The sequence below is a fragment of the Pongo abelii genome, chromosome 6, assembly GCF_028885655.2.
Source record: "Pongo abelii isolate AG06213 chromosome 6, NHGRI_mPonAbe1-v2.0_pri, whole genome shotgun sequence".
Classification (NCBI taxonomy): domain Eukaryota; kingdom Metazoa; phylum Chordata; class Mammalia; order Primates; family Hominidae; genus Pongo; species Pongo abelii.
This window is the reverse complement of record NC_071991.2, coordinates 99393434-99409576: the sequence shown is the minus strand read 5'-3', so window position 1 is coordinate 99409576 and position 16143 is coordinate 99393434. Positions and strand designations below refer to the sequence as shown.

General features: G+C 37.1%; 2 protein-coding genes across 8 annotated transcripts in view; one reads left to right on the top strand and one right to left on the bottom strand.

Annotated features, from left to right (window-relative positions):
- The window catches only part of CCDC146 (coiled-coil domain containing 146), a 170141-nt gene that overhangs the window by 68904 nt on the left and 85094 nt on the right, over nt 1-16143 (top strand). The gene's annotated exons all lie outside the window — the stretch shown is intronic.
- Nucleotides 26-6504, bottom strand: FGL2 (fibrinogen like 2). The gene is made up of 2 exons (XM_002818308.6): nt 5833-6504; nt 26-3647 (listed from the first exon to the last, which is right to left on the bottom strand). Exons 1-2 carry the CDS (start codon nt 6443-6445, stop codon nt 2941-2943), a joined length of 1320 nt encoding a protein of 439 aa, XP_002818354.3. The 5' UTR covers nt 6446-6504; the 3' UTR covers nt 26-2940.

Below are 16143 nucleotides of genomic sequence, written 5' to 3'. Positions count from 1 at the left end.
TCAGACACAAGTAAGTACATAAATATTATTTTACAACCAACAATATTTAATATTTCCACATTGAAGAATAGATGTGATAATTAAATCTTTTATAAGGTTTTAAAAAGACATGAAACATAAACCTAATTATACATAAAAGAAAAGAATTTTAAACAAGAGCTTATTGTGATGACATTACTCATAACTTGTACCTTTAAAACCTTTTCTTGGGTAGCTATTCAAAAGTAAAGACCGCAAATTTTGTTGCTCAGATTTCTTATGTATTGTATATTTAAGCTCTTTATTTATTGAACAGATGTGTCATTAATTCATTTGGACCATTACTATTATCAGTAAAATTTGATTATTTTTTCCCTCAGTCATAGGTAAATCAGCTCCACCTGGAATTTCTAAGGACCCAGTTTTAGTCAATATTTTCGAGGAATGATGACATCAGAAATAAAGTCTTAATTAAGATAACAAATATTAGCCATCAAATGGAACCAAGACAAGATTCTAATGTTTGTAAACAGTCAATCCATATTTATGAACATTAGCATATATTAGTGAATAGTTAAGGCAAAAGTTTCTAGCAGATATAATCTATTTCCATCAACATGTTAAATGTTATAAAAGTCTAGAATTATTGGTAACATGAAATGATTCCAAAATGGAATTTCTGTGTTACAGAATTTACTAGAAAAGTGCTGTGAAAGTATAATGAAAAATAAAATGATCCCTTGAAATAATGTGGAAAGATACAACAAGCTTTTGAATATTTACATGGATTAGTGAATTATTTGCCAAGTTCTCCTGAAGTTAAACCTAGTTCCCATTAAATCAATGGACACTGTGTATATGAGCATATACCTTTCTTTAGAACTGTGTTTTGTGATAAGTCCATTTTTACTCACAGGAATTTACTTAAACTTGTACATATATTAATTATATATACTAAATGAAAATGACCTTATCTGAAACAAATACATTGTATAATATCAAAACGTTTTTAGTCTTTTTTAAAAAGCAAAAAGTGAAAAACAATGTCAGTTACATCATTTACATTTGGTATCCCATCTAATAGATATACAGCTTTTGAAATCTACAATATTTTACATTTTGGTCATCATTTAATGCTATTTGCATTTCTCTTTAACATTTTAATAGTATTTGTGATATATCATGTTTAACTGAAAGCTTTGGGTTATATATTTTAAAGGAATATCTTACTTTTTGACTAAATAGTTCTGTAAGGGCCTAATATTTGAAAAATTAGCTTGTTACCTGAAGCAACTATCCTCCTTAATCATTTTAAAATAATGGGTAAAGATGCATCTTTGTAAATATATTTTGAAAACTTGGTTAGTGTATTAGAAACAGACACCAGAAATTTTAAAAAATTATTTCTAGGACTGGCATACACTACAGTGAAGTACTTCAAATGTTACTCTAGAGCATTTTTAAAAATATGCAGAATACTGCTGTTCTCTCTGAGATGATCCCTTTTTACAATGATGAAATTAAACACATTTAAAAAGTCTTTTAAATATTATATATAGCATTCCAGAATTGATGAATTATAAAAATTACAGATATTTCTGTTTGGGTAAAAATCTATCTTTTAATTTCTGATAGTAAAATAAGCAATCTACCAGTCAGGGTTGAAATATATAGTATTTGAACTACTGTTCTATATACTTCAAAATTCATATTTTCTATTTGTCCTAGAGAAACTTAGCCTTCTATGAAGTGAATCACTTAATGATATCATAGCTTTGCATATAAAATTGGCCTCAGAGTATTATAGCCTGTAAGTAAATGCTTCATTACCCACGTATCCCTACCCACCCCCCCAAAAAAAACCTACCAGTAGTCTAGTACAGTAGTGAGCAATCTTAAATTAAAAACTATTGTTCACACAGAGCAGAGGAAGATAATTTTCATGTTAAAGCAGTTTTCAACATCAAGCATCTAAGGAGTTATAAACTGTAAATGAATTACCTTTAAACCCTGGTCTTCACGGTTACATTGCTTTCTGAATGCTTTTTGGGGTGACATTATGCTACCACATTTTTAAACGGTTTAAATGACAAATATTTTACATTTCATGAATGATAGATGAACAAGTTTAATCATATATATTAGTTCCCTTAGTCTGGGAACCAAAATGCTGTAGGGTCGTTCTGTTGCAAAGTAAATGCTATAGATTAAGTTTGTCTCAGAATGAAGATTACCCAAATAATTATAGCCTGAAAAGAGTGATATACCTTCAGATGTGCTTAAATCACGGCCCAAATACAGATTACTTTGTGTAGAATCCAGCCTACTGAATAAATTTATTATTTTTTTGTTTGAGACAGAGTTTTTCTCTGTCACCCAGGCTGGAGTGCAATGGTTCAGTCTTGGCTCACTGCAACCTCTTCCTCTCAGGTTCAAGCGATTCTTCTGCCTCAGCCTCCCAAGTAGCTAGGATTACAGGCATGTACCACCATGCCTGGCTAATTTTTGTATTTTTAATAGAGACAGCGTTTCACATGTTTGGGCAGGCTGGTCTCAAACTCCTGACCTCAAGTGATCTGCCTGCCTTGACATTCCAAAGTGCTGGGATTACAGGTGTGAGATACCACACCCAGCTAACAATTATTTTTTAAATGTAGCAAGCAATACAAGCAATAGAAAAAGTTTCAATTAATAGAAATTAAAAGAATTATAAATCTAATGTATAAATCTCAGTATTCCTAATTGCTTGCAAGTGTTCATTGGATAACAGCATAACCACAAAGGACTCCTTTAAAATGCATTGTTTTTCAGCTTTATTTCAAATGCTGTGTAGCATAAGAACCTAGCAGTCAGACATCATTTTTTAGCTATGAAAAATATGAAACAAGGCATATTCTAAAGTGCTGAAGGAATTAATTGCCCTATTAGATAACGAATACCTGGAGGAATGAACAGAGTGATTTATGGCTTAAAGTGCTTGGGTCTGATCATCATCTTAGCCTCTTTGAAGGAGGACTTGTAGCCACCAGGGTGTGCCTCACTTACACCAGGCCAGGTGCCCCAGAAAATCCCATTACGGACACCTCTGTATTTTTGGTGATAATATTTGCCATTTAAGTTTGCAGAAAGACATGCATCAAACCACCAGCCTGAGCTGTAGTACAGCCCACAGTTCCCAGAAGGATATCGATCATTGTCTTTATCTGGGGTGGTGAAAAACTTCAGATCATGGTTGTAATGTTTGTTGAAACGTAGTGCATCTCCAGCTGTGCCATTATAGTTACCAACATGTAAACGATATTTGAGAAACTCATTAGCCACATAAAACTGATCATACAAGGCATATAGTTTGACACCATTAAAGTCTTCAAGATCTATTCTCAGAATCATTTCCTTACTCTTGGTCAGAAGATGAATTTTGTCATTCCCCAGCCAAAATTCCCTTCTGAGGTTTCCAAAGCCTGCTTTGTAGTCTTGCCACGTTCTGGTGAAGTTGGTGCTCCCATCGAGACGTGTCTGCAGCACTGTCCAGCCTCCCCCCATGGTCTCCATGTCACAGTAAACTTCAAAGCTACTATTTTTGGGATCAGGTGTAACTCTGTAGGTCTCACTGCTTCTTTTGCCTATTGCGTAGTAGTCAGAGCAATCTTTATATATTAGATGTTGAACTGAAGGGGGAATAAAAGGAAGGTATTGGATCTTGTTAATAGAAACCATGCATCTGAAGAATTCTTTATATGTACAAAAGCAGTCTGATAATCAATGGCAGTAATGAAACTTTACTAAATTACTTGAACCTGTTTAGCAAATGCTTAAGGCCTCACAAGAAGAATCTAATGTTATAAAGCAGAAAGGACCTCTAATATACTCTTGGTTGGTAGTAATAATGACAGCATCAACAGCAAACAACAATAAGAAAATAATAAAAGTACAGTTTTAATAATTTAATATTATGTAGTGAGGCCTACCTATACGTTCTAGGCATGCTGCCAGACTGGGTAACATTTTCATACTGAATCTGAACATTGACCTTACGATGTAGGCATTACTGCCAGTCTGCATGTGAGGATATTTAGGCATAAAGATCAGTGGCTTGCCCAACTTCACCTGAGCTTTAAGTGGCAAAGCCAGGACACTAACTCAGATCTGGCTGGCAGCAAAGCTTTGTTCTCATAATCATTGCATCCCTTGGTCCTAAAAATCAGATGATTCTAACTCTCCTAGAACTGTATTCCTTGCATACAGAGGAAGCACAGGCTTCTATTTTCTTTCACCTAAAGGGGCTGATAGCCTCTACTGTCAGAAGGTTTTATAGCATATATTCCAAATGATGTGTTAAAATCCTAATGCATAGGATTGATCATAAATTCATATTTATTTTACTTGACAACTATGTAAAGAAGCTCAAGTGAAAAAGAAATATCTTTTTCAATGATATACCAATATTCTTATTCTGTATCTATTATCTAGGAAAGTACTTAGCCACTATTTCACATGTTGGGTTTCTAGAAAGAAACAACAGGTGACTATATTGAGGATAAGCATAATAATCAGTTAACAAAGTTCTGTATGAATCAGACAGATATTTACTCCCAGATAGTTTTTATTAAAATGTGTGACAAATAAGGTAAGTTTAATATGAGATACCCTAAGGCATAAAAATCTATTCCTGTATATTTAGAGCTCAGAATATTCAGTTATTTCCCCCAAAATGTTTAGGAGAAAAATAGACAATAGCCTTGTTCATATCATGACAAGTTGCCATGCAGCCTCTAATCTAATGTGTACCCACTGATGTCACCTAAGCAGTGAACCTTGGATTCCCAGTGTGCCAGGTATATTCAGATGCAGGTTGCCAGGAGTATTACCAATAGAAGTCCTTGAAAATATGACCCTTCCCTCCTTCACTGGCAGATGCCCTGGGGACGGAGCATGCCTAAGATACTGTCTCTAAATGAAAGTGATCTCTGCCCTGTCCTTTCAACCTCACATTCATGGTAAGTAGAGGTCTAAACGCGGAGATGGCTTTCCAAAGTATAAGGAGACAGTCAGCAACAGCGGTCCCAGTGACTCAGGTGAAAACCCAAGGTTTGGGGAGCCAGTGCCACTGTTAGTTCGTGGGTGGAGTAGGCGATTAAGTCTGTGGAATTTCACATGTATTTATTAAAGTTAATTCAAGTAATTTGGATGGTGAGGATGGGTTCTACTTCTTGAATTCTAACTTCAGGTAAAAGAGAAATATGAATATCTTCCTTCCCTTAGTGGCATGCAAAACTCTCCCCTTAAAATATTTTTTGTGCCACTAGGTCTCAAAGCAAAAATTTGTGCGCACATATGAAACTGCCTTTATTCCATCTGTAAACTCTCCCATTTTCTCCAGATATTTGGGATTAAGAACTAGATTACTTGCTAAAATCTTTCAAAGACCTCTTTAGCCATGAGAAGTGGCAGTCAGCCAATCACAAGAAAAACTGATTTCCAACGAACAAGGCACAATTGTGAACATCACCTTATCTTTATTGTTTTCAAACACCTCAATGAAGAGACAAGTTAAATGCACTAAAACATCAAGAAATTCTCTCTACTTCTGCTTGCAAGTAGGTCTGGCATTAACAAATAAGATCTAAAAATTGAAAGTGACTTCCAGTGGATACAGAACTAACTATGATTTTTGTAATTAGGTCATATTTATGTGGTCATATTTGAGAAGATATTTATTTTTTCCTGTGCACCTTGATAAATAAGACTTAATCTGTCATCTATTTAACTTACTGACTCAGGTTGATGTTTATAGATACTCTCTAGCTGTATAACATTTATGAACATATGATAAGAAAACATTATTATACATACCTGGACGTGACTGTATTTGTTCTTGGCTGGGACACTTTGAACATTTGCCATCCAAACTATTGACAACAAATGTTAGATTTGCCACTTTGCTGTCAACATAATTTTCTATGTTGTTCATATTTACAAGATTCAGCTTTTCCAGGCGACCATGAAGTACATTGATCTCCTCTTTGGCATTCTTTAGCTCAGAGGACAGCTTGTTAACCTCACTCTCTAATTCTCTAACTCTGTTATCACCAACCTCTCCCGGGGCTCCTGTACTGGGTAACAGCAGTCCGTCTCTGCCTGGGTCTCCGTTGTCATCAGCCTGCAGCTTGCAGTCTTGGCAAGATTTCTTTAGACTATTTACAATTTCCTTGAGGTTCTGGACTTCTTTGAACACCTCCTCGATCCTGCTGAATTGCTTCGGGAGCTGAATAGTCAAGGGGGGCAGGCTTACCTGGTAGGGGCACTCCCCTGCCTCTTCGCATTTCCCTCTGCTTTCTAGTCTCACTGGGCAGACGTCCTTTGCTCTTTCATCTTTAATTTCCTCTGTTTCATTGTTTGCCACAACCAAAAAACCGTAAGTGGCAAGAACAGCTGAGCTCAGCCAGTACCAGTTAGCCAGCTTCATCTTTACAGTGCTGCTCACCCCAGCAGGGAGTGTGCCGGGCTGGAGCTGCTTTAATAGCGGCAGCTGCCTGAGTCAGGCTGTCTGTGTTCCCAGGAAAGGGTGGGAGCGTTTGCATCACAAGTTTTAGAAACGCACAGGAAGAGGAGATAGCCCTCATCAAACGCAGTTTGCCAAAAACTGTAACTTACTCTCAATAGAAATAATATGCATTGAAATTATTATAGTCAAATGTACATAGTCAACAAGATTCACTTTCATAATGTATTTTATGAAGCATAAGAAAAGTCTTGCATTTCTAAAATAATTTGGTATACTTACGCTTGAAGTAAATAATTATACATAACTTCACTGGAAAAAGTTTTTAAAGATAAAAAGTAAGAGCTAGTTATCCAAACTGTCTATAGAACAGAAACGTTACTAAAATGAAAATGGTCCTTTTTCCTTCTTAGAATGGGGCATTGGGGAGCCTGTATTTTCTTCATGTTGGACTTTCAGGTGAAATCTTAAGCACTTTTAGAAGTTTCTAAGTGTAACAAAGTACAGCTTTCTGACTATTGCAATTGACTTTTGCTTCATCTACTTGAAAAAGAGAAGAAAACTAGTGGAGAAAAAAGTGCTACTTTCTATTCCTTTGTCCGTAGCATAGTGTATATAAATGTCTAAATGCCTAAGACCCATTTAAAAGGACATAATTGTCTTTCATCAAAACCAGTAGCTGCCTCCTTTGCCCTTCGACATTTTGGTAATTGTACTGTCATCTTCCACAGCTGCTCAAATGTGAATCTTTGAGCTATGCCAGTGTCTGTCCTGAACTTCTCTTGCCTACAGCATCTTTGCCCTTTCTTTCAGCAGGTAGCCCTGGCAGGCGGGCCTCTTGCTTTCTGTCTCCACGCTGCTTCTTCCACCTGCTCTCTGGGCCACTTGGTATATCAGCTTGTTCCAAACATGTAGCACTAATGATAATAGTTTTCTAACTTTCTCTTCAGAGGCTGAAGGCAGGAAAGAGGAACAGCTTCAGTTAGAGAAACCACCTCCTTTTGTTTTGCATATTGACATCTCATAAGATTTCTTGTTTAAAAAGCATTTTTTGCTTTAAAAATAATTTCAAAATGACTGACATGGGCAAAAATCTAAATGTTTTATTGTATTACTTAAAACACTCTGTAGCCTATCTCATATTTATTTCTTTAACCTGATTTCCTATGACTTTTCTGTATATCCCCTTAATTTTAGCCAAATCCTATTCACGTTCTCAAAATTTTGGCAGACTCTCTTTACACTTCCATGACTGTATTTATTCTCGCATACTCAGGAGACCTGGCTTCCAACCCTAGAACTACCTCTGATCATGTAAACAGATCATCAACTTTACTGAGGCTTTTGTTTCTGTAGCTATAGCGGAGGAATTTTGCTATTTCTTCCCTCATACAGGAATGATAGTCATGCAAACTTGGAGCACTTGGCTGGGCGTGGTGGCTCACGCCTGTAATCCCAACGCATTGGGAGGCCGAGCAGGTGGATCACCTGAGATCAGGAGTTTGAGACCAACCTGGCCAACATGGTGAAACCCCATCTCTACTAAAAATACAAAAAAAAAAAAAAAAAAAAATTAGCCAGGTGTGGTGGCGTGTGCCTGTAATCCCAGCTACTCAGGAAGCTGAGGCAGGAGAATCACTTGAACGCAGGAGGTGGAGATTGCAGTGAGCCTAGATCGTACCACTGCACTCCAGCCTGGGCAATAAGAGTGAAACTCCATCCCGCAGCCCCACCCCTCACAAAAAAAGAAAAAAAAAAACTTGGAGCACTTAAGAAAAAAAAAATGCAGTGTATAAATGTAACATTCTTCCCAAATAAATTTGTCAAATATGTTCTACACACCTTATGACTTTTTTCTTCCATCTTCATATAGCTCTTTCAAAAATTGTTTTTCTCTTCATTCCATTCAATATATCCAATTTTAGACAAAAACTTTTTAGCTAAAAATATCTATTTAATCCCCTAACTCCTAACCTCATTTCTTTCTCCTCACCTATTTTCAAGCTGTGACACTTCCCTGTTGGGAGGTAAGAAATAAATGAAACAATAGATAATTTTAAAAAGGAGAAATGGTGACAACATAGATTTAAAAAAACACATTTTGTAAAGCAGAAATATATAGGAATGATATTTATTTCCTAGTCCTTAAGGATATTGTTAAATGTCCTTGACTGACTAGAGTATAAATCCCTACATTTAGTTAGTAAAGTATTTATTAAGGATCCTCTGTATACTCAGCACTATGCTAGAGCTATATAAGATGCGTGCCATAGGCACTTTCATTCATTTATTCCTCATACATATATTGATATACTATGTATTTATTCATCATAAATTAACTCTGTGCCCTCTGCATGCAAAACCACTATTCTAGGCACTTGGGCCACACTGGTGAACAAATCAGACAAAAATCCCTTTTTCCTTCTTAGAAAGGGGCATTAAGGACCTGGTATTTTCTTCACATTGGACTTTGAAATGAAATCTTAAGTACTTTTTAAAGTTTCTAAACCTAACAGAAGTACAGCTTTTGGACTCTTGCAGTGGGCTTTCGGTTCATCTGTTTGAATCAGAAATTTGCGTGTCAAGCACTGCTGCTAATTTTTGGCTAGTCACACCCCAGTTAACCAAGGGCCAATGGCACAGTTTCACCTAAAAAGCTTGGATGTGCTTTGAGAACTGGCTTCTGTTCCTTCAGGATGCATAAAAAATTCCCCGACATAAGGGTAGAGAACTCCTCTATTGACCAGTTTCATTGACACTGATAGGTGATCTGCTAGGTTCTGGGTTTAGAAAGTCATTTGGCCACTGACTGGAAGGCAGATGCTGAGTGACTACTGCATGAAAGAGGCTCAACTCCCCTAATGAGTGTATAACTCACGGAGGGCAGAGAGTGTTGTACCTCCTCTACGGTTCCTACCTGCACTTGCAGATAAGCAAAGAAAGGGCTCAAAGCAATAAATGACTTGCCTGGTCATTTTACAGTTTTCAGTTTTGGTTTTAGAGTTTTTAAGAGACAGCTGGAATTTGAACCTGTATCTGATTCGAAGTTCATATCTTTTCTCTTTGCCACATTGCCACGTAGGAGGAAAGATAACATGGGGAGGGTATGTGAGAACTATGTGGAGAGCCTGTGCTTAAAGCAATGCTTAGATCAATGGGGAGCCACTAAAGGTTTTTGAGCAAGGAAAATAAAATCCTTCCCCCCACCCCTAGGACTACTTTTAGGAATGAATCTTCTGCTGCAAATCAGTGGGAAATGGCATTTTAGGTGAGAGCTAGTAGTGTGGTAGCAGGCACTAGATAAGAGGTGAACCAGTGTGGAGGCAGGAGGGGTAGGAAAGGAGATGGAGGCATTATTGCCAAGGCGTGATAGAAGCCATGGGATCTGATAAGTGGTGAGAACTGGAAAGAGAGGGAGAACTCTGAAATTTGCCTCTGATTGCAGTTAAATGACAGCATGCTAATGACAGAGGCAGCAGTAGGTTGGAGAGAGTGTAGTAGTATTTCTGTTTTCAGTACATTGGGTTTTAAGTATTGACGAGCCACCAAATGCAAATATCAAGCAAAGAGTGGCACATCTAGGTATGAATGATGACATAGAATAGATGTGGATGTTAATTTGAAATCACGGGAATCAAAAGGATAGTCAAAGAAATAGGACGAGAACCAGGAGAGTACAGGAGCGTCATGAATACCAGGAAAAGAGAGGGTTTCAAGCAGGACTAGGCCATCAGAAAATCGAAACCTGAAGAGCTGACTTGTCCTTCACTACTAGGAGTTCCCATCTCATGACCTGACCTTCTGCCTCTTCCCTCTTGCTGAAAGCCCTTCTGGATTCTCTCATGCTGAGTCTACCCTGACTCCTGGTATCGGCTGCTTATTCCTCATGGCGGTGTCAGAATCTTCCTTTCTACCCCGAATCTGTCCTTGACCCAGCACTGACACATTACACTCACTTACAGACTTGTTTTTCAGATTTAAACAAATTATTTAACATCAATACATGGTGAGATTTTAAAGTAGCAAAATTTATTTCTATAAGCCACATAAGAAATTTTACTTTCATTAGTCTATATTCACATGTTCAGACTTCCTTTTTGCTTACACAAAGTATATTTAAGAGAAGATCTGCATTTTCTGTAACTGGATCAGATTCCTAAAGTAAATTTTTATTTCCCCTAATACAGTTTTTTTTTTTTCAAGGAAACCCTTTGTGTTTCCATTTGTACCAAAAGAAGAAAGTAAATTTAATGATAGTCATATTTATAGTATTGAGAGCCTTTCATTGATATTAAGCTTATTAATTTAACATTTGTAGTTTCTGATTTATTAAACTCAGGAACCTTTAATTGCTCTTTAAAGAATATGTGCTTTTCTGATAAGAAAATTAAAACATTCACTTTTTAAACTACTTAATTTGAAATATCAACAGTAAATATTTATTTTAATATTCCTTACAGGTCTTAGTCCTTTTTCATTATAAATTTCATGAAAAGAACTTTAAAAAATGATTTCCACAACCCACAGAACAAGAATTGCCTGACTTTTAGTTAAAGCTAGAATAATAGTTGGTAGGTTCTGTTGTATGACTTGCAGGTACTTCATTCTGGCATAGATGAGAGATTCAGACTAGAAATCTTCCAATATGGACCTACAATGAAAGATCTATTATGGGAATCCTTAAGATTTCTGGATCAACTGAAGTATAGGGCAGAAATATACAGATATCCACTATTAATGAAACTACAGAACATAGTTATCCAATATGCTAATGGCACAGGTCTTATGTGGGAGTATCCAGGGCTTCTCAGATTGAAACTTTATGGAACTGGAATATTCCACAAGAGTCTCAGAAAGTTCATCAGTCAATACCTATCAACAAAATCAATTCTCATGTACTCCACATCAAGCCAGGGATCATGAAGGATCCAAAAGGTTAATGGGATATGACATCTAATTTACTATCATTTCCCTAAATTTCCAGAGACTTAGGAAGTTTCATATAGCCAGCCAGGTGCGGTAGCTCACACCTGTAATCCTAGCACTTTGGGAAACTGAGGTGGGCGGACCACTTGAGGCCAGAAATTCAAGACCAGCTTGGGCAACATAGTGAGACCTTGTCTCTACAAAAAATTTAAAAATTTGATGGGCATGCTGGCGTGCGCCTATGGTCCCAGCTGCTCAGGAGGCTAAGGAATTTTTATTTCTTGTATTTGAGATTGATCTTAAGCTTCTTATATTCCCAAGACAAAACAAATAATAAAATCAAAGTAAAGAAATTAGGAGAAGCAAATTGTGGCTTTCTATATCTTGCCTTCATTTCTCATATTCGTGGTAGTTGTTTCCTATAAAGTCACTGTGAATACTGAATTAGCAAATACTGAACCATTGCTCCTAAGGTTAGGTTTCTAAGAGCCTCTGGTCACATCATTTTTGTTAACCAATCAATATATAACCTTATTTTAAGTGTGTTTCTGTTTAAAGACACACTTTTTAACATATATTATTTATTCATTAATGCAGAACTCATGGCCAGCAGAACTATAATTCAAACCTGAAAGAAGTTTATCTAATATATGTGTTTTCTCCATAAGACACATCACAGCCATCTGGAGCTTAAGAACTTGGGCATGCTGGCTCAGGCCTGTAATCTCAACACTTTGGAAGGCTGAGGTGGGTGAATCACTTGAGCTCAGGAGTTTGAGACCTGTCTGAGCAACATGGTGAAACCCCATCTCTACCAAAAATACAAAAAATTAGCCAGGCATGATGGTGCACACCTGTGGTCCCAGCTACTGGGCAGGCTGAAGCAGGAAGATCACTTGAGCCCAGGAGGCAGAGGTTGCATGAGCTAAGATCGTGCCACTGCACTCCAGCCTGGGCAATACAGTGAGACCCTGTCCCCAAAACAAACAAACACAACAACAACAACAACAACAACAAAAACCCTCTATAGCACTTCAACACTATGCTCAGGGGCCATTTTATTTTATTATTTCTTAAAATGTCTTTTCTTTCAGCCACATTCTCCAGATGAGTCAGAGGCCATTTTAAACAGTGAAATCACCAATAAAAAGCACAAGAATGTGACAAACAAGGCATTAATTAAATAGACTGCAAAGTGGACACCAGTTTACAGTATGAGATCTAAAAGAAGGCAGAAAGTTGCCTTCTTTGACTTCAGCTGGGTATATATGTATTTGGCAAATCAACATATTTGCCACGCTATGCATGTCCATAGATGATCCACAGGTCCCACAAGTATTAATTTTGGGGTTACAAAGAAATTTTAGAGAGTAGGCAAATCACCAAGACAAGATCCATGAATAATGAGGATTGCCCATATATTGTTACAAAATCCAGGGCTTTTAAATTCTTGAAACTGCCTATCTATTTATTCTAATATGTTTAATTTGTTTTTACCTGCTTATCACTTGTGTTTTTGGGGGGTTTTGTTTATCTGTCTTTCTTTGGCATTTTAAAATAATATATAAGCAGGCGCAGTAGCTCACACCTGTAATTCCAACACTTTGGGAGGCCAAGGCAGGCAGATCACTTGAGGTCAGGAGTTCAACCATGCCAGCCAACGTGGTGAAACCCCATCTCTACTAAAAATACAAAAATTAGCCGGGCGTGGTGGTGTGTGCCTGTAATCCCAGCTACATGGGAGGCTGAGGCAGGAGAATCGCTTGAATCCAGGAGGTGGAAGTTGCAGTGAGCTGAGATTGCACCACTGCACTCCAGCCTGGGTGACAAAGCGAAACTCCGTCTCCAAAAAAGAAACATATATATATATATATACACACACACACACACACACATGAATTTATATAATATATAATCTATTACATATTTATATATTATATGTTATATAATGTCATGCCATATAGAACATTGTGAAATGTTATATAATCCATTAAATATAAGTTTAATCATAAAATATAGCTTAGAAATTTGTTTTAATATTTCAGTTTATTCATAATAATAGTGTTGCTTAAACAATTAAACTATTATGGTAAAGTGAAAATATTAAACTTCTAATTCCCCACTAACTAAATAATTTCATGCCAAACGCATGTCTTTTAAATGCTGGCCATTGCATTCTTTGAAATTCTTTTTTTTTTAAAGATTCTTAACTTTATCTTATGAGACATAGATGTCGTCATGTGAAATCTCAATAAATGTTAATTGAAAGGCCATTTCCACTGTGCTGGTAACTAAAGAAAATTTATTAAATGGAGTAAATGTTGTAGTTCTAACAGTTAACATTGAAATACGTGGGTATCTCCTCATCTAAGTTCTTCTAAGGAAGTCTTTTAAAACATGATTGAAAGTATAGCATTCTGAGGTATAGCATCATCTTATTTATTTTTTCTTGTTCTGCTTCTAGTTTGATATTTTGTATGATTTAAGTCATTTTCTGTTATTTGCAGTGAAAACTTTTCAGCGTAGAAAAAACTACTTCATGATTATTATCAACAGATGTAAAATTGCTTGGCCCTTATTTTGTTTATTTTAAACTACCCACCATTATTTGACACAGCTTTTTCTGCTTGTGTATTTAACACAAAATTATTTTGATAGTGTTTATTTGTAGGCAGTATTTTGACAATTGATACAAATTTCAGCTGCAACAATTGCTATTGCACAAGAAAACAGCAAAATAGACACAAATTGTCAGTCATATATAAATATAGATTTAAAATAAATCATTTATTACTATGATCATCTCAAAAAATAGAAAGATATAATAGAATGAAAAGAGCCTTAGTGTAGTAGTCATTGAATATATGTTCTTAGTGAAGTGCCTTCCAGTAACTGTCTTGCCACTGAACTAAGCCTTAACAAGCCAGGCCTTAAGTTTCTTATCTGTAATATGAGATGGTCAGATTAGAGATCTGTAAGGTCCTTTTCAGGTGTAACATTTTATGATTCTAAATGTTATTAATTAGAAGCAATATAATAGCAAAGCAGATCATCAAGATATAAATTCAGACTGTACTTTAAATCATTAATTCTACTAGAAAATGTACAGATCTACCTCTTTTTAGGTATTCATTGATTCAACAAACACTTACTTTGCATTTATTGGACTAGGCTGTATACTAGCCCTGGGAATAACAAGGGTGAAAAACGGACACATCCTTGACTTTGTGGTGTTTTAAGTTGTAGATGAATGCATTTCAAGCCAGACCCAGCCTTGGGCACAGGCAACATGTTTGGCCTTATGTGGGGTTCAGTAAGGACACCTTTTCTGAACCTCTCATTCCCTTTCACTTTGCCACATCATTAGGTTCTCCTTTTGCTAACTCCAAAATGGACACTTTTAGAGTCATTAATTCCAAATTAGACCACAAAGTTGGCACAGTATCTACAGTCATGAGTCTATTAATGACAGGAATGTGTTCTGAGAAATGCAATATTAGGCAATTTCTCTTTTGTGCTAATATCATAGAGTGCACTTAAACCTAGATGGTATAGCCTACTACACATGTAGGCTATGTGGTATAGCCTGTTGCTCCTAGGCTACAAATCTGTACAGCATGTTAGCATGTTACTGTACTGAATACTGTATACAACTGTAACACAATGGTATTTGTGTATCTAAAAAGAAAAGGTACTGTAAAAATATGATATTATAATCTTATGGCACCACCATCCTATATGTGGTTCACTGTTGACCAAAACATCTTTCTGCAGCACATGACTATAACTACTGCTATATTAGATATATGCTGCCTGGGCAGAGAAGAGAGCTTCCTGTTTCTGTCCTTCATTCTGTTTCTCTTTGTCTTTTAACCTACTTCCCTAACTACTGCCATTCCAAAATCTCCCATATACAAATCAGAAAAATGAAGGGTCTCACTCTGTCACCCAGGCTGGAGTGCAGTAGCATGATCACAGCAGCTCCCTGTGGCCTTAACCTCCTGGGCTCAAACAATCCTCCCACCTCAGCTTCCCAAGTAGCTGGCACTGCAGGCATATGCTACCATGCCCAGCCAATCTTTTTAAGAGATGGGGTCTCATTATGTTGCCCAGGCTAGTCTAGAACTCTTGGGCTGAAGGAATCCTCCTTCAGCCTTACCTCCCAAAGTGCTGGGATTACAGGCATGATATCTGGGCAGGTACACAAAGCCAAACCACATCATTTCACCTCTGGCCCCTCCCAAATCTCATGTCTCTCTCACATTTCAAAACACAATTCTGCCTTCCCAACAGTTCCCCAAAGTCCTTAACTCATTCCAGCATTAACTCAAAAGTCCAAATTCAAAGACCCATCTGAGACAAGGCAAGTTCCTTCCACCTATGAGCCTGTGAAATAAAGAACAAGCTAGTTACTTCCAAGATACATGGGAGCACAGGCATTGAGTAAATACACCCATTCCAAGAAGCAGAAATCAGCCAAAACAAAGTAGGTACAGGCCCCATGCAAATCCAAAACCCAACAGGGCAGTCATTACGTTTTAAAGCTCCGAAAGAATCTCCTTTGACTTCATGTCTCACATCCAAGCTACACTGACACAGGGGTGGGCTCTCAAGGCCTTGGGCAGCTCCACCCCTGTGGTTCTGCAGAGTACAGCCCCTGCACCTGCTTTCATGGGCTGGCATTGAGTGCCTGCGGTGTTTCCAGGTGCACGGTGCAAGCTGTTGGTGGATCTACC